The sequence below is a fragment of the Festucalex cinctus genome, chromosome 9 (assembly GCF_051991245.1).
Source record: "Festucalex cinctus isolate MCC-2025b chromosome 9, RoL_Fcin_1.0, whole genome shotgun sequence".
Classification (NCBI taxonomy): Eukaryota; Metazoa; Chordata; class Actinopteri; order Syngnathiformes; family Syngnathidae; genus Festucalex; species Festucalex cinctus.
Genome location: NC_135419.1, coordinates 12,609,589 through 12,633,333, shown reverse-complemented (window position 1 = coordinate 12,633,333; position 23,745 = coordinate 12,609,589). Strand labels below are relative to the sequence as shown.

At 41.9% G+C, this 23,745-nt stretch overlaps 1 protein-coding gene across 7 annotated transcripts in view; it reads left to right on the top strand.

Moving 5' to 3' along the window:
* Positions 1-23,745, top strand: part of unc5a (unc-5 netrin receptor A) — a 197,699-nt gene that overhangs the window by 125,170 nt on the left and 48,784 nt on the right. For 4 of the 7 annotated variants that reach the window (XM_077532743.1, XM_077532744.1, XM_077532745.1 and 1 more), the window contains exons 5-7: positions 1,009-1,189; positions 5,661-5,828; positions 15,178-15,342. In XM_077532743.1, the coding sequence (XP_077388869.1) occupies positions 1,009-1,189; positions 5,661-5,828; positions 15,178-15,342 (514 nt within the window). The remainder of the gene's footprint in view (positions 1-1,008; positions 1,190-5,660; positions 5,829-15,177; positions 15,343-23,745) is intronic. The other 3 variants (XM_077532746.1, XM_077532748.1, XM_077532749.1) reach the window with 1 other exon arrangement.

The window sequence follows — 23,745 nt, the reverse complement described above, 5'->3', positions numbered from 1 at the left end:
TTTTAAAATAACTTACTTTAACTTCCAGGATCCCTTGCTGTACTCTGGCCAACAGCAAAACCCAATTCTTTTTTTTCCACTTTTGGTAAAGTTTGAAATCCATCCATGTTCTGTCATACCAGCTAGCTAGCGCTAAGCTAAACTGGGAGTGTTCGTCTCTCTGGTGCAACGTCCAAGAGCTATATTGGCTGATTAGTTTAATTTTATGGTCATTGATTAGTCAGCTAAACATCCACACACGCAAACAAATAAAAATAAAGTTGTTGTTTTTTTAGTATAATGTGTAACTTCCTACTAGAAAAAAAACATTCATCATCTCTGTAGATGTTACAATGGTGAACTGCAGTTTGGTGACTTTCTTCACTTTTTAACAAAGGCTTTGTCAAAATGTTTACCGATCCATACAGCTTGGTCGACACACAGCTATGTAGACAGTGGACACTCTAATGGCACCAACAGCATAGGTTGTGCGAGCCATTCAGACAGTCCAGGGACCGCAAACAGCCAACTAGTCAATCACAGTTTGGACAGTGTGGGGACAGCTTGCAGAGAAATAGGAAGGAAAGTGCCAGGCCGCCACAAAAAAAAAAAAAAAAGAGCATTAGAGCAGAAGTCGCCACAGGAGAAAATAAGGGACGCGCAGAAGAAAAGGAAAGCCCAATTATGTGCATCACATGGGGCAATAATACCAACAACAATGTTGCAGCACCCTCAACAAGGCAGAAGGTCAAGTGAGACCAAGAAAACAACCAGAGTGCAAAAACAACTGAAATTAAAAAGGCATTCAGAATGTCTACACTGCCGCAGAGATCTCCAGCTGTTACAAAATGAAACACAAAATACTTTTATCAGTCAGGTGTATAAATAGATTAATTCCATCAAAATTACTTTTTTGTTAACAGCAGCAACACAAAAGTAGCTCGCTGTGCCTCCCATTTAAGTCTCTATGGCAGTCGGTGCATGGTTGGCATCAGTTGCACTTTTTGACCAATCAAACTCTCTTTTTAGGTGGAGTGGCAGAGGAACGAGGACGTGATCGACCCGCAGAGCGACCCCAATTTTGTCATCACGGCCGACCACAATCTTGTCATCAAAAAGGCCCGGCTGGCCGACACGGGCAACTACACGTGCGTGGCCAAGAACATCGTCGCTCGCCGCAAAAGCAACTCCGCCACGGTCCTAATCTACGGTAAGTGGACCCGCATTTTGAAAGAATCGACCTTCGGATATTTGGGATTTGTGTAATGGCTCACGTTTACACGAAGAGGAACAAGTTGCAGTTTAAAAGTATGCACAAACGTTGATGATAATAACAATATGCAGTAGGATGCACACCTCACCGCAGTATTAAAGCACTATATTATACTATATGAAACTTTCCATGGGAATTAATCATACCATTGAAAGAAATGAAAACTTTACTGTACTTTACTGTAATTAATGTTATTAAACTTGAAACTTGAAGGTTACTCTTGTAGTTGTATATAATATAGCTTGTGTTAATTAAATTTCTGTGAAGAATTCATTTTAAGAAATAGTTATAATTTAATGATTAAAATTAAATTAATTTAAAATTTTTGTGCGATTACAGAACCACAACGTAAGTAATCACTACTTATATATATTTATGTTTTGGGCCCAATGGATAGGGATTTTTTTCAAGGCCAATATTTGGCTGAATAAAATCCCAATAGCGATTAATTGCTTCCAACAATAATGAAGCTTTCCTTTATTATTTCTTTGCCTTTAGGACGGAGAGATATGTGTTTCGATAGCAGAGAATACATCCATCCCATTTTAGCCTTTGATCTGTTTTAAAATCCTTCCAATAATCATCTCTGGCTTCTGCAATATTTGCCTGCTAGCATGAGTTTATTTTTGTAAATATGTTTGGAAAAACAGCAGCTACCTTGTTAGTAGTCACCTCCCCTGTGAAATAATGCCGTCGCTGGGAATTTACTCACCAAAATTGAATAGGTTATGCAGTTCTCATATTCAGGTTGTTGAGACTTGAATATCAATTACCATTTAACATTGTGGCTCGGCTGCCTTTTTATGCCAGCAATCTCAGTAGATTGAAAGGGGCTGAAGCGAAATGGAGAGAGAAAAAAATGCAGGAAGCAAAATAAAGGGGGTGGGGTTGGCGGAGCACAGTGAGCTTGGACACCAGGTTAAAAAATATGTTTTCTTTGATTAGGTTGAGATTTTATACAGACAAATGTATGTGCATGACACATTTTGAGTCCAAACGTAATGTATGGAGAATATAATAAAGATCTTGGAAATGTTTACATCAAAATACAGTACTAATGCTGCATTCGAGGATGGTTGGAAGTCGGACTTTTCCGAGTTCAAACCAGGGAGTGTGTACTGGAAACTCCTCCTTGAACTCGTAAATTTCACTTGCAAAGTCCCCGACTTCACCGACGGACTACAAGTGACGTCACTCAACAATGGAAAAACTCTGTTTCCCTTTGGAAATAGAATGTTAAAACACAATTTACACAATTGAGTATAAAACTCGATAGTTTTCTTTATTCATAAATATTCGACATAACTTCACGTAATGCAACGTACGTTACACTATGCCGCTATCTCCCGGCATGAAATTATACGGCGAACTACTGAACTGTATGGAATGCTAATGAAATAAGATAAAAACAATAAATAAAGCAAAATTGCGAGAATGTAAGTTTGCTGGAGGTCAAAAATGAGTTTTAAGAACCAAAATAAAAACAATTTATCACTATTCACCATTTTGGTTGGTTACTTCAAACACTTTCAGGTCGGAACTGGGAAAAAACAACTCTGATATATCCGACCATCCTCGAATGCAGCATCAACCCTCAAAAGTAAACCTGTGTCTACAGTACGCATGGTGAGATGAATTAAAAATTAATTTCTGGTTGAATGTACATAAAAGTGTACTGTGAAAGTGCTTATGAAAGACTCAGCACTCTGGTAAATGAAACTATGGGTATCCAGTGTTTACACATTATGGTTCCTTTGGAGATCCATTTCCAAACAATTATTCTCACTTAAGGACCTGCAAAATTGTGAACAGATTGCTTTGTTGCGTGCACATTTATTTCATCCTACTATTCACCGTGCTTGAAAAGATGACAAATTAATCGCTGGTTGTGTTTTGAATTGAGGCTAAATCACAACAAAAGCACTCTTGTTTCTATCCGCTGCTCGCCTACTGTGCCTCAGAAGAATAAACTGTACGTCCGCCATGCTAGTTGATCTAGCTAGCCGTAGTGGGTCATAATAACGGCTACTTTTCAAAGGGTTCAACAGGGGGCCAGAAATGCATTTTATCACGGCCTGGCTGGCGAGGCTGCATTCTGTACTAAGAGGTAATCAGGTCTTGTGTTGCCTGGCAATTTACCTCGCTGTGGCGGGCAATCAATCGCATAGAGAGGGCAAGGAAATGATTCAGTCACGACAAGCCCGGGCGAAAGTAACAGGGGAAATTGGGGGTGGGTGACCAGAGAGAGGAGGTGGGGGCGGGGACTGCGCCGTTCAAGTCAATAAATCAGGAATGACGGTATCATGTAAGATGAAACAAGCACAGTTAGATGCAGGGAGGTGCAGATTAGGATCACATCGAGATGGTTTGATGTAATTACTTGCCGTCAGCGGCGGAGCGCCAGTGATGTGCCTGCGACTGGTGCGGCTTCCGAACATGGGCACTCGCTGGTTCATCAGGACGAGCTGTAATAACTTGAGCTTGATTGTGCTGCACTTTGCAATTGCAATTGGGGGTTTAAAAAAAAAAATGATAGGGCTGCGCTCTATAATCCACACAACGTAATGCGTGACGTGAAATGGTGCAATCAGGGATGGATGTTTGATGGGCACAATCCTAATGACTTTCACTTTCACGATGTTTTACGCACTTGGTTGCCGTTTCCTGAATGTTAAGTTTTTTTTTATGCTTTGTTTAGTGTTGCCACATTTGCCTTGAAAAGCTAACTAGTAACATATGTATTTTATTGATTAGTTGATTGAAAAAGTAACTATTTGATTGATTATTTGATTTTAAAATTAACTTACTTTACTGGTTTTAAAATTAGGTTCGTTACTTTGATTACTTGATTTTAATAGCAACTTGGTTCATTACTGATTACCTGATTTTCAAAAGTAACTTACTACTACTTATTACTTCATTTTTAAGTTGGTTACTTTACTGAATACTTGATCTTAAAAGTAACTTTTTTAGATTACTTGATTTTAAAAGTTAGATTACAAGTTACTTTACTTTTTTTATTTTTTTATTTTTTAAACAGTCTGGATTTAACATAACAAATACATTTCCATCCATCCATTTTCTTAACCGCTCACTCCTCACAAAGGTCACGGGGGGTGCTGGAGCCTATCCCAGCCGGCTTTGGGCAGTAAGCAGGGTAGTCTACACCCTGAACTGGTCTCCAGCCAATTGCAGCAAATATATTTAAAAATAATAATATTTATAATAAAATACTATGTAAAAGCAGTTTTTTTTTTATTTAACATTAACTATTAATTTATAATAGCAAAGCATAATAATGTATATTGTTTATGAGTTAAGGATGAAAATTTCTTTAAATGTTCAATAAACAAACAAACAAAAAAAACCTAAAGGTTAAAATAAAAATTTAACAAAATGGACTCACGCTACCTGGTGGGACTTGAATGTAGCTTGTGCTGCATTTTTTTATTATTATTATTATTATTTTTTTTAATTATTTTATTTTTTTACGTAGTGTTTTTGAAGCTAACTGTGCACCAAGTGTACAACAAACCTTATTTTCATATTTTGCTGACTCAAAATAGTTACTGTATTTACAGCTTGAAAACCCGAATCTCTCTCCTTGCTCCATTGTTGTTTATGTGGTATGGTATGGTACGGACATACAAGTTGTCCGCATGTTGAAAATGTAACTTTGCACGTTGCTCCCCCCAGAAGGGAATGTGAAGTTGAAGGCTCAATGCTTCAAGCTGTAAATACTACTGTAGAGTCTCCCTTTCTTACATATTCCATAATTTGCTGTTGCTTGTTGAGTGCCTATTTAGCCAGAAATGGACTGTTGGGGATAGGGTATCCTCCAATTTTTTTATTATTTGTTAGTACATGCGTGAGTGATCACTGTGGCTGAAAAGTGTGTGCTTGTCTTGTCAAATAAGTTGAAACCCAGAGTCGATAGACATGTTCAAATACTACGCTATATAGTAATGTTTTGGGACTTTGATGAGTAGCTATAGTCTGATTACTTAAGTGGAACAAGTAACTAGTTAGATTAGTCCTTATTGAGAAACATGAATGAACATGTTGGCGTTGCAAGCGTCGCAGTTCGTTTGGATTTGAGAATTTGGCTGTGTATAACATCAACATTTTGTTATTCGTATCCTTTTGTTCAATTAGGTTAGGATTTGGTCACCTTAATATCGCTGTTGTGTCTGCACTTGAGGTGGCTAGAATTCCAGCTCAATTGCAGAAAGCAGCTCTCCCCTCTCTCAAGTTTCCCTTTGAAGCTCAGCAGCACTCACGATTGTCCTTAGCGCATGTCGGGTAATCCTGGCTGCTCTGTCCCCTCATTCCATCCTCCCTTCCAATCCCAATCCCCGAACCTCACCAACCCCCCCCACCCCCCACCCCCCTTGCGCTGGTCTGACAGTCAACGGCGGCTGGTCCACGTGGACCACCTGGTCGTCCTGCAGCGCCGTGTGTGGGCGAGGCTGGCAGAAGAGGAGTCGGAGCTGCACCAACCCCACGCCACTCAACGGAGGCACCTCCTGCGAAGGGCAGAACGTCCAGAAAAGTGCCTGCGTGGCCACCTGTCCAGGTAACTCCCAGGCAAACCCACCCCCCTGCTTGTCCTGTGGCACTTGGCTTCCTGTGGCTTTCTTTTTGCATTTCTTTGCATCCAGAAGTCATCTGCTCATCTTTATTTTGGCCTGCGGCTCTCCCCTCCAGTTCTGTTTCTCTTGTATTCCGATTTTAAACATAGACCGTCGTTTTCCGAAACCTATTAGTCCTCACGGCCTTGAAAGTGATTTATCATCCCACTTTGTTCACATATCTCATTATCTTTTATGAAGACCCTGCTCTTATTTCATAGACCTCTCTGATTTAAGAGATATAGTCCCAGCCAGCCATGCTGCTGTGTCAGACCAGCTACTACATTTGTTATTGTTTGCAGCTAAAGCTGTGTAGTAAATACGGGCAATAAAAGGGTGAATTATGGCGGCCTGTGTGCTATGTTTACGTCGTAAGAGTCGGGGGCGTTTCATTTCCCTGCCCGGTCTCTCTCTCATGAGAGACTCCAAGAGGCAGGGAGTGCCTCGCCTGATACTGAGCAACGGATATCGATCCTTTGTAGCCTGAGTTGCAGCCTGCTTCATTTGCAGTCCTGCATTGGCCAGAGATAGCATGACGGCGAGAGTGCTGCGTATGAAAACGAGGTTATAGGTGAAAGGAGCAAAGAATACAGGAAGAGGAAAAACGCTTGATTGCGTACAAACCAGCAATGGCTGATGTGCTGCCTGCGGATCAAACAGCAGACGGCATGTGAAATCCTACACCTCTGTTGGCAGCAGCCTCTCCCATGCTAAAACAGAGGTTATTTTCCTCCGTGAATCTAGCTATTGTGTTACACATCGCCCATGTAAAGACATCAGCAGATGTCAAGCGTGAGTGGAAGTAACCTAACCCAGCAAGTGGATGGAGGCGAACTCGCGTGATGCTCGTTCAGGGTGCTATCTGGATGGATCTGGTGCTATTAGCTCTCAAGCAATTGGTGATTAAATTCAATTCAATTGAATGAGTTGTCCAGGGATGCTTGACATTCCCCTGTAGCAAAAGCACCTCTATGACCATGGAGAGATTGTCAGTCTTGCTATTGTTGGACCAAACCTTCCTCTTGTCTCTCACCCCATAAAGAAAACGTGAGTAATGTCAGCTTTACAGTGTTGCGGCAGAAAATGAATTGTTGTCTTTGAAAATACATATTTAGTTTATTTACAGTGGAATCTCAAAAGTCAAACAATCCATCCTGTGGCACTGATTGACCTACAAGTTATTCTCATGTTTCCTTATATCAAATAAAGAGAATTTGTTTCAGGCTCAAACTGTCAGCACCATAAAATAATGTAATAACAACTCTACAGGCAATGTCTTAAATAACATTCTTAGCTATCATACAAGGAGAAATTAATGGCAGGCTTTTCTTTTGAAGTCGTCCTCAACATGAACACAGAATCATCACAAAATTATGTTCAGTCGCTAATTTAGGGCGGTAAAAACACGGTCATTACGCTCTTATTGTATAATATGGCACTAGTCGTCAGCGTTAGCAGCTAGCTGCTACTAGCTAGAAGTGAGGTACCCGATGCTAATGGCAATGGCCACCACACTACTTTTCCAAGGTAGTTTAATTAAATAGGTGAACTTGATTCTGCGCACTTAGCTGGCAAAATATTCCAACACACGCACAAAATATTCCAGGTGTCCAGCTCAAAGGCAACGCACTTTTCACGTGACATGATCTCGCATGTATATGTCACACATTCTGAGACGAGAGAGATGCTACAATGCTATGACCCATTCTGAGTCAAATTCTGATTTGGCATTTCGATTCTAACAGCCAATTGGCAGAGCCCAAATAGTTACCAGTACATTTTTCTACTTTTCCATCACTTTGATGCTTGAATCAAACTAAAATGACAAATGAAAAGCAAAACATTGTTGTAGTTGATCCTTAAGATGCTCATTGAGTCAAGCGAGGCGTTTTGCGTTTGACCTTTGGTGGTTCCACTGTATTGTGAGAAAACAACAAGCTTTGCTGTCACGCCCCTGTCAGTCATGTGGGTTTGCAACAGCGGGTGACCCAGACGTCCTCCCCGCCTCTCATGTTACCTGTCTCAGTGGCTCAGACAAGTCCAGCTGTCAGCACCTGAAGCAGGTTCCCCTCAAGGCCAAAGTCTGACACGCCACAACCGCGGACATGCAAAGTTTGTTCTTCCCAACCACAAGTGGCGCGGCTGCTCGGCTGTGTACTCACGAACGTGCCTCCCCTGGTCGGCCGAGATGAAGCGACTGCTCCGTCATTTGTCAGCAAGCTCACGCACAGTCCGCCAGCGACAAACCCAAATACATCTGAATCCTCACTTTGGATTCATCAAACACACGAGCAAGGCATCCGTGAATCGCCCGCCTTGACATACCAAAGGAGGCATGTCAGAGTCACGTTCAGCCGCATGGACAGCTTGCAAGCATCTTTATATACTTGGAGAAGGACTTTTTAGCATTCTCGGAAGCGTTCTCCTGAAAATCCTCTTACAAGGGTGCAGTTGCTCAAGAAAGGTCAACCTTTTCCACAGATGCACATTGTCATTCATTTCTACTTAAATGTAGTGCTCTCTTTTCGAGTATCACTCGAGAGGCATCTACAGGGCCTTCGTATTTGTGCTGCGCTTTCATTGCCTTTGTGCTGTTGTGGCTTTTATTGTATAGCAGAAGGCTGTTTCAGAAAAGATTTCGTTTGTTTTTGAGCTGCTTGCACTGGCCAATGTACGGTTACAGCTTGTCTGCTTTTTTTTTTTTTTTTTTTTCCCCCCATTAGTAGATGGATGGCTTCGGATTATTTGCTTTGCCTCTTTTGTGTGTCTGTGTTTATGCCAACTAAATGAATTTACTCCAATGAACAAATCCATTCGAGTTTGAATTTCTCTGCACCGTACGAGCACTATTTATTTATGTTCATATATATATGTTCATATATGTATATGCAGAGGTGGGAATTCCGTCAATATTGACAGAAGGTCCATTCCATCAATGGAATTCCCATTTTGTTGACGATTGATGAAAAATTTTGAAAAATTGTCTGACTATTGACCCGCAAGTGGGTTTTTGTTCATCCATGCTAGCATTTAGCTTAGGCCACCTTGGTAAACCCTGCCTGTTTACAGTCTACAGTGCCTGTCAGGCGCGACAACATTTCACCAGGATGTTGCAAGTGCGGTGAAAAGTCACTAGAACAGGTAAAAAGTACAGTTCTAAAAGAAAAGGTAGTCTTCATCACTCTCCAAAGCCCCACCCGAGGCAGGGCTGCGGCCGTCTGGTGGCTCTCATTCAAGGGAATTGGACTGAGCCAGCAGTGCGTGCGCTCAGAATTTTTTTTTTTACCCCAAGTTTCAATGAAAAAAATGTATTTTTAGAGACAGTAGACATTTTTGTTTTTCCAGTCGCCACAAGTGTTCACAGCTCTGTTTTTTCTCCTGTTGTAAATTCCTCATTTCTTCCTCGTTTATGCAAGTATTATTAGTTTAGTGCTCAGTTCAGGTAGATTGTTAGACAGCTAAGGGTCCTTCGTGTGCCATTTTAAGTCGGGCAGGTTACTGAAGAGCTATAAGGGGAAAAAAGAGGAGGTGTAGTCCGTTAGCCATGCGTGGCAGTCGGCAGTTACGATCACAGGTATGAACGCTAGATGTCTCAAGGCGGGGTCGGCAGTGTAACCACTTGGTCAGCCATCTTAGTACGGGGGTAAGTTGGATGAGTTACTCATTTAAATACAACAGATTGGTTTATTACAAACCTTATTTACCGTGGCTGTGATTCAGACTGAATTTTTAAATATTATTATTGTTATTATTATTTTTTTGAGCCCATCCTCCATTAACAGTAATGTTATGAGTGATGGAGCAGCCCTGTCCCAAGATGGCCGCCCTGTGTTTGCAGCTTATAGGTTACAGGTTAAAGCTTCATTGTTCCTTCTGTTGTGTCCGGCCACACTCTTTGACTTGAGTGCTCGTGTGGATGAGGTGCTCCAATATTATATTCCATAACTGGATCAGTACCACGGTATTTTTCCGCCGCATGATTCATACTGACTTCTTAAGGCTGCCAACTTCTACAACAGCTTGTTCTGTGACTCCTCTTGGTGAAAGGACGCTCACACTTCTCTTCTTGTGAAGCGAGAAAGGCCCAAGTCCCCAAAGTGTTAGAGGGTAGGCGTAGGGAGACCAGTCTGTCAGATCAGATGGGCCCCATACTGGGAGGGGCCCACGGAGGAGGCTGAGGCTAAAATCTGAGGCTCCGAGCACAACAGGATCAACACTTGAGGCAGACATGTGACTAAATAGTGACGAGTTTAACTCTATCAACTGTTTACTTTCAGTTTCCTCATCTTTCTATTGAACTCACAATATAAATCTGCAGCATAATCCATCAACACATTCTCATGGACTCCATTCCCGTGCTATTTTTCTCGTCGGGGGCCAACAATCGGGGAAAAATGTCACATTTGTGCAAATATGCAGTACTGGAGGCAACTGTAAATAGTTGCAGCCAAGTTCTACAAGCATGGCGGCGACACCTGACCCATACAAATGAATCAAGCTGTGAGAGAGGAACGCAAACAACATGAAAAGATTGCTAACTTGGGTGAATTATTCAAATATTGTACTGATCCCTCAGGCTTGCCAGCGGAGTCATGAGAATTCCGCTAGATGGAAAATAAACAGACTCGAGGCTAGTGTATTTGTGCGTGTTTTGTTTGCAGGGCCGTGTTGTATGCTCGCACACATGCATCTCAGCGCCCATATGCTTTGCTGTTTCTTACTGCAGGCAAGTGTCGAGTTCTCCTTAGCAAGTAAGCTTGTTCTGGAGACTTCATTTGCGTCCAAAGAACAAATGCAAGACGTCGCTAATAGCAGCGAAAACATATTAGTGCACATTGAAAGCAGCGCGGCCATCTGGTGACAGACTTGGACCGTCGCTCTTTCAATCATTCGCTGCCATTTGCCTTGGCTCCCTCTCGTCATCTCGCATTCAGTCGCCCGTTTTGGCTCATTCCGCTGAATTAGTTAACATAAGGGAGATATGTCCGCTTTGTTCAGTTGTCCATTATAACCATTCATTCATCCAGCAATAGGGGAATGTAACTTTTAATGTGCAGAAGTTCTGAAAAATACACAACATTAAGTGATGTTGCATCAGTCACTTCATTGGGCTGAGCTGCCATGCACCTCCACGTGGGGTTGTCGAAGGCTGTTGTCGTCAGGTCGGTGGGATTGGGGGGGGGGGGGGGGGCATTACAGCACATGTTGACAGAACTGCAGGAACTGAGAGATGGCCCTCTGCTCTCATGTCCCCCTCAAGGACACGCCAAACCACAGGTGTTCGATGAACTCGGACTATGACCATCAGCGGCCGTTGGGGAGCAAAAGCCTCAAACAGACCCCGCTTTGACCTGTAAAGAATGGTGGGGGTCATTTTTGCCTTTCCCCCTTGACAACATGTCCATATTGAGGCGTGCCACTGGGCTATTGTATTGCCGTCCCTCCTCGCGAGCCGGCCTGACCTCAAACCTGCGGTGCTGCCTGATTGAAAATCAGTTGCACAGCCTTTCACTCTTGTGTTAACAATCCCTTCCTGGGGATTTTAAATGGAAAAACTCTCTGTGGATAATCCGATTTCTGTGTTACACTGTGGAAGGAAGAAAAACAGGCCAGGTTTTGATTTCAAAGTTACATTTTTAAAAGGAAATGAACTTTTCTGGTTCATGCTATTTGTTTAGTATAGTTCTTCAAATACTGGCCTCTTAGACGCCGGGTCTCAAGTAATTGCCAAACAATCTCTCAATCTATACCAGGTTTCGTATATGGACTCTTGTGGCTTTTCCGATCAGGATCTAGAAATAAGAAGAGTGGAAAACTGTCATTAATTAATTAATGACATTAATTAATTTTAAAGAGGAAGTCAAGTCAACCATACATATTTCTTGACAATAATATGTATTATCCGGGAGCCTTGTGAGGAATAAGCAGTTAAGGGATGGATGGATGGATGATATGATATGATATGATATATGATATGATATGATATGTATTATATGACCTCACTAGCCTAAACCTGACATTCTGATTAATATTACATTTGTGGATTATGAGTTGTGCAGCAAAATCCAGCTTTTACCCGTCTCAGGGGGCGGCCATTTTGCCACATGCTGTCGAGTGAAATGACATCGCCGTTGCTCAGGGCTCAGGCAACAACCAATCACAGCTCACCTGTTTTCTGAAGTTGAGCTGTGATTGGTTGTTATTAGGATCAGGAAATAGAAATTAGTCATTATAAGAACAATTGCCATTAATGTCATGCAATTTTAAGGAAGGATGCTTTTTTTGGTAATATACAAAGTGTATAGAGGGAATTTTACATTTCAAATGTATCTGTACTTGGTATTGGTGACAATTTAAAAGTTGAGTACTTGTACTGGTATCGGTCTGCAAAAAAAGTGGTATCGAACATCCCCAGTTATTTGATTTCATTTTGAGTTAAAGTTGTATTTATTATTTATAGGAAAATTTGTAATAAGCATAGTCCTTCAGAGAACAGTTTGTGTATGCACAAACCCACCAAGCAATGCAAATCCTAAAAAATGCACTCTTAAAAAAATGACTCTTAATAGGCAGGGTTGGGGCAAGTGCATAATATTTTACATTACCATTTGATTAATTTTGTTTCATCATCCTACTAAAACAAATGTTCTCATTGCCATTCTCATAAGTGTCATACCATTTCCACTCCAGCCTCTTTGTTTGAAAATATGATTAGCATGTCCAATAATCTTGCTTTGTGCTGGCAAAAAGAGAAACTCGTGGCCTCATCAGGACAAATTTTGATCCCATCTCTTTATTTCACCGTGGCGTGGATAAACCGAGGGGCGACATTCGCCATTCATTAGGATCTAATTTGCTATTCAATCATTTTCAATCCCGGCTCGGATAATCAGCACACTGGCCCACGGATGGGTCCACTCAATGCCAAACAAGGACAATTATCTGATTGGTTCCGCTCCTCTCTGCCAAACAGATCTGACTGCATAGAAACCCGAGCTGTGTCAGCTTCCCGCACACACAAAATATGGAGCGGACTAGCTTATAGCATTGCCGCGCACACAACCTAATTTGCACACCTGTGACTGCTTTTAGCCGCATTTCAATCATGGGCTGCCGCCAAACCCGAATAATATCATCAGTCAGTGTAGCTGTGCTATATTAGTACCATCCCACCCGGCGTCGCGCTCTTGCTTCATAAACCAAAGCCTCTGACCCGCTCTGGGTCGCAGCCGTACTCGGAGGTTCGTGGCCCCTGCACTCTTTATTGCAAGGATTAACGAGCGCTACCGTTTCCTTGCCCTCGGGTCAGCCAGGAAGAGGGGTTGTTGCTGTTTTAGTGTGTGCGTTGTCGTAGTCATTTGGCAAGGTCCTCTCCGCTGATACAATCGGGACGGGGAAGAGCAAGACGGCGGTGTGGCTCCCCCCACGAGAGCTCATTACGGCTCTTTTTCCTATTAGCCCTGTGGTAACCTTCCCCAGGCTGCGTGCTGCGTCACTCTCAATATCACTCCCGGCCACCAGCACCTCACCTTTGTTGCAAAATGGCTGCACTCTACTTGGAGTGAAGATGATGTACTGTAGTCGACAGGATGGGTGCTTGACAAGACGTGCTGACAATAGTTACTAAGTACTTCATTGTGACAACTATTTTTATTTTTTATTTTTTGCACCGGCTATGAATGTTTATGTTAAAACTGATTGCAAATTAGTACACATTGTTGTCTGAACATATTGCACAGGATTTGTTTTTGAACAAATGAAACCTTGAAAATAAAAGTTTGTCGGGTTTATTAATGCAATTAAAATCATAGAAGAAGAAAAAAATAAATAAATAAATGGAGATTCTATTTTTTGGGCCATATTACCAAGCCCGACTTGAAATAAGGATACCTGAGATCCGACCAATTTGTATACATCTCAGAAATCTTTTCCCCATTAGAATGAATTGTTAGTAGCATGATCAAGCCACCGACAAAAAAAAAGTTGTAACTTTTTTTTTTTTTTTTTTTTTTATCAGTATCATACTTTTTATTTAAAAAAAAAAAAAAAGATTAACACAAATAGAATGTAAAGAACAAAACAGTTTGTGCTTATTCATTGGGAATTATATGTCTGGTGTGCCGGCCTTGGCCACCAGAGGGCAGTATACAACATGGACAATCAGATTGATTTGATAATGACGATAAAGAATATATGCATCTTTTATTTAAAGATTATTTATTATGTCGGTCTGCATGTGTCGCTACTGTTTGAGTTCTGATTTAATTTTGTAGTTTTTGTTTTTGTATGCCTTTTTTTTTTTTTTTTTTTTTACTCTGTACAGAACTTTATATGCACCAATGCTTGTTTTTAAAGTGTTTCATAAATAAAATTTTGGCGCATCATGAGACTTAACATTGTTTTGGTGTTTTGTGGTGTGGGCTGTAGTTTGTGTTGTGAATTTGATGTTTATTCTATATATTTATTTATTTATTTACTCATTCACCTAATTATTAATTTATTGATGTACATTTTATTTACTTGTATACAGATTGTTTTGTTCTTGTTTTACTTATCTTATTCTTTACTGCATGACCGATTTTTGCTCCATATACATCACATTTTATACAGCAATGCTTGTTTTAATAGAAATATTATGTTTTACTGGTTACTTGGGCTCAGTACTTGGGAGAACTGGAGACCTAAGGAGAAAAAAAAAAATCTCTTTTTTTCTTTCCCCAATATAGGGCAATTGTGGTATGAGTATTACACGTGGTGGTCTAACACATGTGCTATGTACAATGAATACATTTAAGGAACAAATTCCCAGCGACGTGTTGTACAGAGTTGGTTAAATAAGTGACTGAACGGTTAGGTTTAGCTTGGTTACATCTGATTTCCATGCACTAGATAAACAAAAGGAGAAAAGGTAAAGGCAAAAACAATCTTCAGCTTCTCTGTACATCTGCTTGGATTTGAGCATTTGCAAGTGGATTTGCATGTCTTTGTGCATTCCCAACAGGTTTACATTTTAGAGCCAGTAGATTTGCACAAGATGGCAACAGAGTTTTCTATCAGTTGTTCAGGCCTTGCATGCAAATGTGCCCACTACTTTTACATGAGTGCTGCAATGTATCTTGTAATATAATCATAATAATAATGAAATGTATATATACATTGCAATGAATTTGTTGAGCATATTTTCCATCAGCTGCCTTTTTTAAAAATATTTTTGTTATTCAAACGTGAGCTAAAATACATGTCAGTTTCTCCTGACCTCACTGTGTTGTCTTTTTCATGAATATGTGTTTACAGTGGATGGAGGTTGGAGCGAATGGAGCAAGTGGTCGCCGTGCGGCGCCGACTGCGCCATGTGGAGGAGCCGGGAGTGCACCCAACCGTCACCTGGCACCGGGGGCAAGGACTGCCAGGGGCTGGTCCTTCAGTCTCTTAACTGCACCAGCGAGCAGTGCCCACAGAGTGAGTGTCCAGCCGCCCACATAAGAGCAAGCTGCACTCTAGTTGGGCCACTCGGTGTCTTACAGAGAAATGATGTCATGTAACACAATTAGTAGGCTGTACAAGTTTGTGAGCATGCCAAGGCTACTAAGTGCTAAATGAACTTCAATTCAATACACTTTGGCCACAAAATATATACACGGCTCGAGTGTCCTTTTTCAGTTTTCAAGGCCAAAGCTTTAGCTAAAAAGTAAAGCCAGGCTAAAAGCACACTTTTTTTAATATACAGTATGCTCATAATTACTTCAAACTTTATTGAAAATGTGCTCACTTGAAAGTCATTTATTTCATTCGTTTGGATCGGATCACAGATTTGAGTCATGGATCGAATCGTTTAAATAAATAGAACTTTTTCATTTATTTTATAAAATACTTTTCCCCATAAATAAATAAATTAAAAAAAACTGAAAATGTTTAAAATCATTGCAGGAACACAACTTTAAGTGCAGTAAAAGGTGAGACGCCTTCATGGACTGAATGATTATGTTGCTAAATTCTAAGCAGCCATTTTCGACTTTTTTTTTTTTTTAGTTGAACATTTATTTTTTATTTTAATGGGCAGCTATGTTTTATAAAACTAGACTAAGTGCAATTTCTGGAGAAATTATGTGGGAATGCTGAAAGCTGAATGCTAATAGCTGAATGCTAAGATTTGAATGCATGTGGAATGTTTATGAAGTAAATTGAGAGATAAATTATGAAATTATGACCTCCTGGTTACTGGACAATGCACTTTAGCAACTGTGCCAACGAGCAGTGTAAGACACCTGGTAATGAAAAGTTATATGTATGGAAGTGGGGTGGAAAGTGATACTTATAAAAAGTTCATTGTTTGTCCCATTGAAAATGAATGGGGGAAAGTTGATATTAAACGTTAAATTGTGCAAATACTGTAAGTAATGTGGGATCAAACGATATATACCCCATGAGGCATCAATTTTTTTAAGCTAGTTGAAATTTGAACAGTGTAAATTGGAAGTATTATGTGGGAGTTGTTATGCGGCAAAAAAGTGTGGAGAATAAAAATCACAATAACGTGTGGGAATGCTCCAGCATTCCCACAATAAATGAAGACCGTTTTATCTTGCTTTTTTTAAGAGAGTGAATTACAAAGTAGCCTGTACCCACATCAGAGAAAAAGAAGAAAAAAAGAAAGCAAAGCAATAGCTGTCGGAGTAGTTGCTGTTGCCAGATGAGCACTCGTTACTAGCAGCTAGCTGCTAACGCTGGAGACTTGTGCCATATCACACAATAAGGCATAATTTAACTGGCAGTTTCGTAGCTTCGTAAATTAGCGATTGAATATGATTTTGAGATGGCGCTGTGCTGATGTTGGTTGCAACTACAGTATGTTATGGCAATAAAAAGTGTGATAAGGCAAGCCCAAATGTTGAAAAAAAGTTAAGCTAGCCGTCATGCTACCATACGGACCAACTTCAAAATAAAAGCCTCCTAAGGGAGGCTTACATGGTGTCAATGAGTTGTTTGGTAAGCTTTATTTTTGAAGTTAGCATTTGCGCAGGCAGCGTGTTAAGTTATGTTTGCAACTTCCTTGACATGTTTAAATTAAGTTTCCCTCTTGCTATTTTATAGTGAATGTAGAGTGATCATGTTGCCTTCACATAAACACGCTCAATTTTATTCACCTACTAATCGGCAGACAATGCGGCCCGACCGTGGTGCAAAGATCAAAGATAATCCGTTACGCTACTATTCATAAGTGATAATGCTTTGTTAAAAACTGTCATAGAAGCTTTAAAGTACACCCAAATGGATCATAATGTGAGGTGTTGATAATATTTTGGGTAATCTTTTTCCAAAAGAGTCGAATGTTTCAAAAATACCTTTATGGCAGCGCTGCATCCAAAAACCTTGATAATGAACTTGAAGCTTTTCAAACAGCGCCATACAACATTGAACAGAGAGCACCATTAAAATTGAATTCCTGACAATGCTGCAGGCCCACTTTTTTTTTTTTTTTTTTTTTTTTACTTTTGAATACTCGCTGCAGCATATGGCTTCACTGAAACGCCGTCTTTGTGATGAAAGTGACAGGCAAGACTTCCATCGATCGTCACGAAACAATGGCAGGTAGGCTGGGAATGAGCCGAGAGATACCTTAACACACTTGGCACGCGACTTGAAGAGCCCAACTGCTAACAGAAATAATTAACAGTGGCGCAGCGCTCTCCGCTGCAATATACATTTTCACCCTCACTGATGTTGTGATGCCTTCTTACCTAATAATAGACCTGAAAATGGAATCCTCTCTGTTGATTCAAACACTACCATAGGACGTGCTGCGTATATATGTGATATATTTTGATCTGTCTCCGTTTTGCAGCAATTAGCATTACAATATAGCTAAAAGTTTAATCATTATTCACAAATCTGTTTAAAACACTGGGGAAACTGGCTTTTTTGCAACATGGCCTTGGTTGATTTCTTCTACTCTGCTGCCACCTGCTGGACTTTTTTTTTTTTTTGGGGGGGGGGGGGGGGGTGATTACCATTGCGTTAAGCAACCTCTTCAGGTCAGAGGCTGCATTAAAACAAACCCTTAAAAAAACATACACTGAAAATATGTTTTTGGGATCATGGCAATATTGAAAATAGAATGCTTTTATACGTTTTTGGGAGCAATTGAGTTCAATCCTTTAAAATGTATATATTTTTACACACGGAGCTGTCATTAGCTTTCGTGGTTTTTACCTATTAGATGACTCATGCAGATATTCGCTATGTCGCCAGATCGCTGATAAAATACTTTATTAATCCTATGAGAGAAATTAAAAGAAAGGGCACATCTCTCAATATCACAGATCAGACTTGCCGTAATTCACAGCGCACATTTTGTTTCATTTCCTATATTTTCAATCATAAACCTGTCCGAGAGACTATCGTGCCGTTTCCCATCCAGTCACGAGTGTCAAGGTGCGGTGAGAAATGGTTATAAATCGTCTTTGTGGCTGCTTGGTAAACGCCGTCTTTTAATGGGGATTTAATTGACGTGGGCAAGCGAATGAGTACACTGAATAATTTATCTGGTGCTGATTGGCACAATGGAAGGCACGTGTGGGTGGCCGCACACTTGTGGGACGTGCATTGCATATGCATAAGCCGCCTGTGTGCATGCATGTGCACGTCTTAGCCATCGCCAAGTCTGGCGCAGTCAACCGGGAAGCATCAGTCAGCCCATCATCAAAGGTCAGCTGCTCTTCCCCGGAGAGGCAAGACGTGCGGCCAGTCATTGTTCCTAACGCACGCAGGCGGAGTGACTGTATTTACACTGGCCAATCTGCTGCCAGCATATGTCTTCCCATAAACAATAGCAGTGTGAAGTGGGATAATAAGCAAAATAGCAAGTTGCATTCCGGCTAGTCAGCAACTCTCATACGTGGAGCGTGTCTGTGTGCTATTAGCTGAGCTGGGAAACTTACCCCTGAAACAAAAGGCAGTCTTGTTTAGTGTAATCCAACAATAGAACTGCAAAGCGACTTTCGTACCGCAACAAAGAAAGTGCTTTGTCAGAGGACCTCACACACATCTCTAATTTCCCTCATTAAGACCGAAGGCAAATCTAACACAGTGGGATGGAACGCAGTTGACTCCCAACTAATTGAAGCGGCTCCCCTCATTCCCATTAAACCTTTCGGATGATGTATTCGGCCCACATTTGACGTGGGCACTTGGGGACGGCCTTGCATGATTGTGCAATTGTCCGTGTGTCATCCCCCTCCCCGCGCCGCATAGTTGTGCCGAAACGTCAGCAGGGTGCAATTAAAATATTTTCAAGATGATAATGAAAATAATTTCAATGAATTGATTTCAGAGGGAGTGAGAGGGATTGCCTAACCTTGCTCTCGCTAGACGAATTCTCGCGGTATTTATGAGTTCACAAACTCCGGAGAATAATTCTTGTACCGCTCCCACAGATAAGTGGTTCGGACCAATCACAGAGCGACATTGTGTTTGGGGGCGGGATATGCAACTGTGACGAAACCAGGAAGCCAGCGCCGACGCCGGGTCTAACAAACAAACCCAACATGGACGAATGGACGCTACAATTAATTCTGTTATCGCAGAATTACTCACTGTTTCCTTGTTGAATGTTGAACAGCGAGAGGCGCTTCATGCATTTCTAGCTGGTCAGACGTTCGTGGTTTTGCCCCTCTTCGACAAGAACGATGAACGGACACAAACACATTTTCAACCGTGGCCTTGATTGGTTAAAACAAATGTGTAGAATGCCGCATCGTCCAATCAGCTCGAGTTATTGTACAGAATGTGCCGCCTTTTCCCGACGAAATTACTGTGGAGCGGTACCAGATGGATATGTAATATCCATCTGGCTATTGCCAAGTTAGGGATTGCCCCTCGTAGTTGTCACATTTATGAATTAAATTTGATCAGGGACAGACTGGGGACTAAATTTGTCCCGGGTTTTATTTATGTTTTTATTTCTAATTTATATTATTTAACGGGAATTGGAGGGGGTAACGGGCAATGTACATCAGACGAACTATTCTATTTATTATTATTATCATTATCATTATTATTATTATTATTATTATTGTTATTATTATTATTATTATAGAATAGAATAGAATTCAACTTTATTGTCATTGCACTGTCACAAGTTCAGAACAACGAAATGCAGTTTGCATCCATCCAGAAGTGCTTTAGCAAGAATAAATTATATAGTTTAAAAATAAGATCGATTTAGTATATACACATTATGGCAGGATATAAATATGTATATAATATTGATAAACAGCTAAATAATTGTATATGACTATCTCTACAGTATTTACAGATATTTATTTACAGTAGTGCAATTATGATCAGGAGACAGTGTTCAGGAGTCTAACAACAGTAGGGAAGTAGCTATTCTGATATCTAGTGGTCTTAGTCCGGAGGCTCCTGTAACGCCTTCCAGAGGGCATGAGGGTAAAGTGTCCATGTGCTGGATAACTGGAGTCTTTCGTGATTTTCTTCGCCCTCTTCAGGCACCGCCTCATATAGATGTCCTCAACAGAGGTGAGTGGTGCACCGGCGATGCGCTGGGCGGCTTTCACCACCCTCTGCAAAGCCTTCCGGTCCATAGCTGAGCAGTTTCCATACCAAACTGTGATGCAATTGGTCAAAATACTCTCAATAGTGCAGCGGTAGAAGTTCACCAGAATATGTGAGGACAGATGGTTCTTTCTCAGAGCCCTGAGGAAGAAGAGCCGATGGTGAGCCTTTTTAACCAGCTTGGAGCAGCCAGTTGTCCATGTGAGATCCTCAGAGATGTGGACTCCCAGGAACTTGAAGTTGTTCACACGCTCCACCACCATCCCTTTAATGTGGATGGGTGTATGTGGGGCTGCATTCCTCCTGAAGTCCACAATTAGCTCCTTGGTCTTCTCAGTGTTGAGCAGCAAGTCGTTGGAGTCGCACCACTCAGCCAGATGATCCACCTCCTCCCTGTAGGCTGCCTCATCGTTGTCTTTGATGAGGCCAATCACCGTGGTGTCATCTGCAAACTTAATAATGGTATTGGAACCACTGAAAGGTCTGCAGTCATGGGTGTAAAGAGAGTAAAGGAAGGGACTCAACACACAGCCTTGTGGCACGCCGGTATTTATAGTGATGGTAGATGAACAATAATTATCTAGTCGGACATGTTGAGGCCGGCTAGTCAGGAAATCCAGTAACCAGTTGCACATGAGGGGACTGATGCCTAGATCCATAAGTTTTGCAATGAGTTTTGAGGGGCTGACTGTATTGAATGCAGAACTAAAGTCTATGAACAGCATTCTAACGTAGGTGTTTTTATTATCCAAATGTGAGAGAACAGAGTGCAGCGCTATGGAGACGGCATCCTCTGTGCTCCTGTTCTGCCGATAGGCAAATTGGTGGGGATCCAAGGTGGGGGGAAGACAAGATCTGAGGTGTACCAAGACCAGCCGCTCAAAGCACTTTGCAATGATCGGGGTGAGGGCTACCGGACGGTAGTCACTGAGGCTTGATGGGATGGAGTTTTTGGGTATTGGTACGATGGAGGTGGATTTAAAGCAGGTTGGTACCACAGCATGAGCCAAGGAGAGGTTGAATATGTCTGTAAGTACACCTGCCAGCTCACCAGAACACGCTCTAAGAACTCGTCCAGGAATGCCGTCAGGACCCGCAGCCTTGTATACTGTAATCTTGCTCAACATCTCTCCTACATCGTTGGAGGAGAGAGTCAATGGTTGGTGGTCCGGAGTCACATCTGCCTTGGTTGCAGTTGTTAAGTTCTTCCTCTCAAAACGAGCATAAAAGTTGTTGAGCTCATTGAGAAATGAGATATCAGAGGAAGCGGGGGAAGGTCTGGTGGTCTTGTAATCTGTGATCGTCTGTAATCCTTGCCACATGCGACGGGGATTGGAGTTGGAGAAGTGCTCTTCTACCTTCTCCTTATAGTGGCGTTTGGCCTTCTTGATGCCCCTCTTCAGATCAGCCCTGGCTGTGCTATAGGCCTGTGCATCCCCTGACCTGAAGGCGCTGTTGCGAGCTTTCAGCAAGAGTCGGACATTCCTATTCATCCAAGGCTTCTGATTAGGGTACATAGTAATCTGTTTCTGGGTGGTGATGCTGTCTATAGTGGTGGAGATGTGGTTCAGTACAGACGAGGCGTACTGATTCAAATCTACGTTGGTGAACACATTCCAGTCTGTGTTTTTGAATCGGTCTTGGAGCACAGCATCTGTCCCAACTGGCCATACTTTTATTGTCCTTACAATTGGTTTCACACGTTGGATGAGTGGTGAATGCCGAGGTGTGAGGAACAGGGAGAGATGATCTGATTGCCCGATGTGGGGGAGGGGTGTTGCTTTATATGCTCCAGCCAAATTGGAGTAAACATGATCCAAGATCTTGTCCCCTCTAGTATGGCAGGAGACATGTTGATGGAATCTGGGGAGGACTGTCTTCAAATTGCAGTGGTTAAAGTCACCAGCAACAATGAAAGCACCCTCGGGATGTTTGGCCTGGTGTTTGCTAATAGCGGCATAAAGTTCTTTCATAGCTACTTTAGCATTAGCATCCGGGGGGCTATACACTACAGTGAGTATAATGGAAGTGAATTCTCGAGGAAGATAAAAAGGTCTACATTTGACCATTAAAAACTCTACACTAGGTGAGCAATATCTTTCGATCGTGGCAGAGACCATGCACCAAGCTTTGTTAATGTAAATGCACAAACCTCCACCTCTGGTCTTGCCGGAGTCATCTATTGTCCTGTCAGCTCGGTGTAAATGACGTCCTGCTAACTCAATAGCATTGTCCGGGTAGCTATTATTTAGCCACGTTTCAGTAAAAACCATAACATTTGAGTCCATAATCCGTTTATTATTAGCGATGGAGAGTCGTATTTCATCCATTTTATTTGCCAAAGAACGGACATTGGCGAGGAAAATGCTAGGTAGGGGGAGCCGATGTGGTGTTAGCTTTAGCTTAGCTTGTAACCCTCCACGCCGCCCCCGCCTTTGTTTACGTACTCGCCGCCGTCTGCGTGCACTTCCGCCTGGGCGGGCAGAGTGAGCAGCCTCCGGTGCTCTGGAGATCTCTGGGATGAGTCGGAGATCGGCAATAAAACTGTCAGGAGTTTGAGTCCGAATGTGCAGGAGCTCCTTCCTACTTTTGAAGAGCCGCGCGGAACAATTCTGGATGAATAATCCAGTCAGCAGTAAGTAAAGAAACGCTAAATAGCAAACTCTGGAGAGACACTGAGCCTCGCGCTGGTCACGCGCCGCCGCCATGTTTGTTGTTGTTGTTGTTGTTGTTCTCTATTGATATTTATTATAAACTCCCAAAATTACCCACACCAGTCTGCCCCTGACTACAGTCCACCACACGTGTCCAATCCACCACAATCTCTTGACGCCACCTGCTCCACAAGTTAGACCTGTTTCTTGCGAGTCTAAAGTCTAGTGTACTTTTTTTTTTTTTGTTACGCCAACCATAGTCTATTTTCTGTCACCAAATTGTGAGATGCGCCTGGGGCACGGCAGTCGGCAAACTTCCAGAAGGCACAATGCGGCCTCAGTCACGGTGGACTCTACTTGCCCTGACACCCAAATAAAAAAATCATGTACCCGTTTTTATTCCAAGCACACGAGCACCCTTCCAGGAAAATAGGGCCCACAAAAGGTGTATGTTGAAGAATACATGTGCTGCGATGAGTTTTGTTGTGGCCTCTCTCAAAAACAAACAGACCTCAGCAGCATACGTTTCATAAAACGGCAAAATGAAGCGATAATCACACGCTGCAAACGATGAAGACATCGGCACTCGGCAAAAAGGCAGACAGGTGGTGAAGGGCACCACAAGGATAGTGGG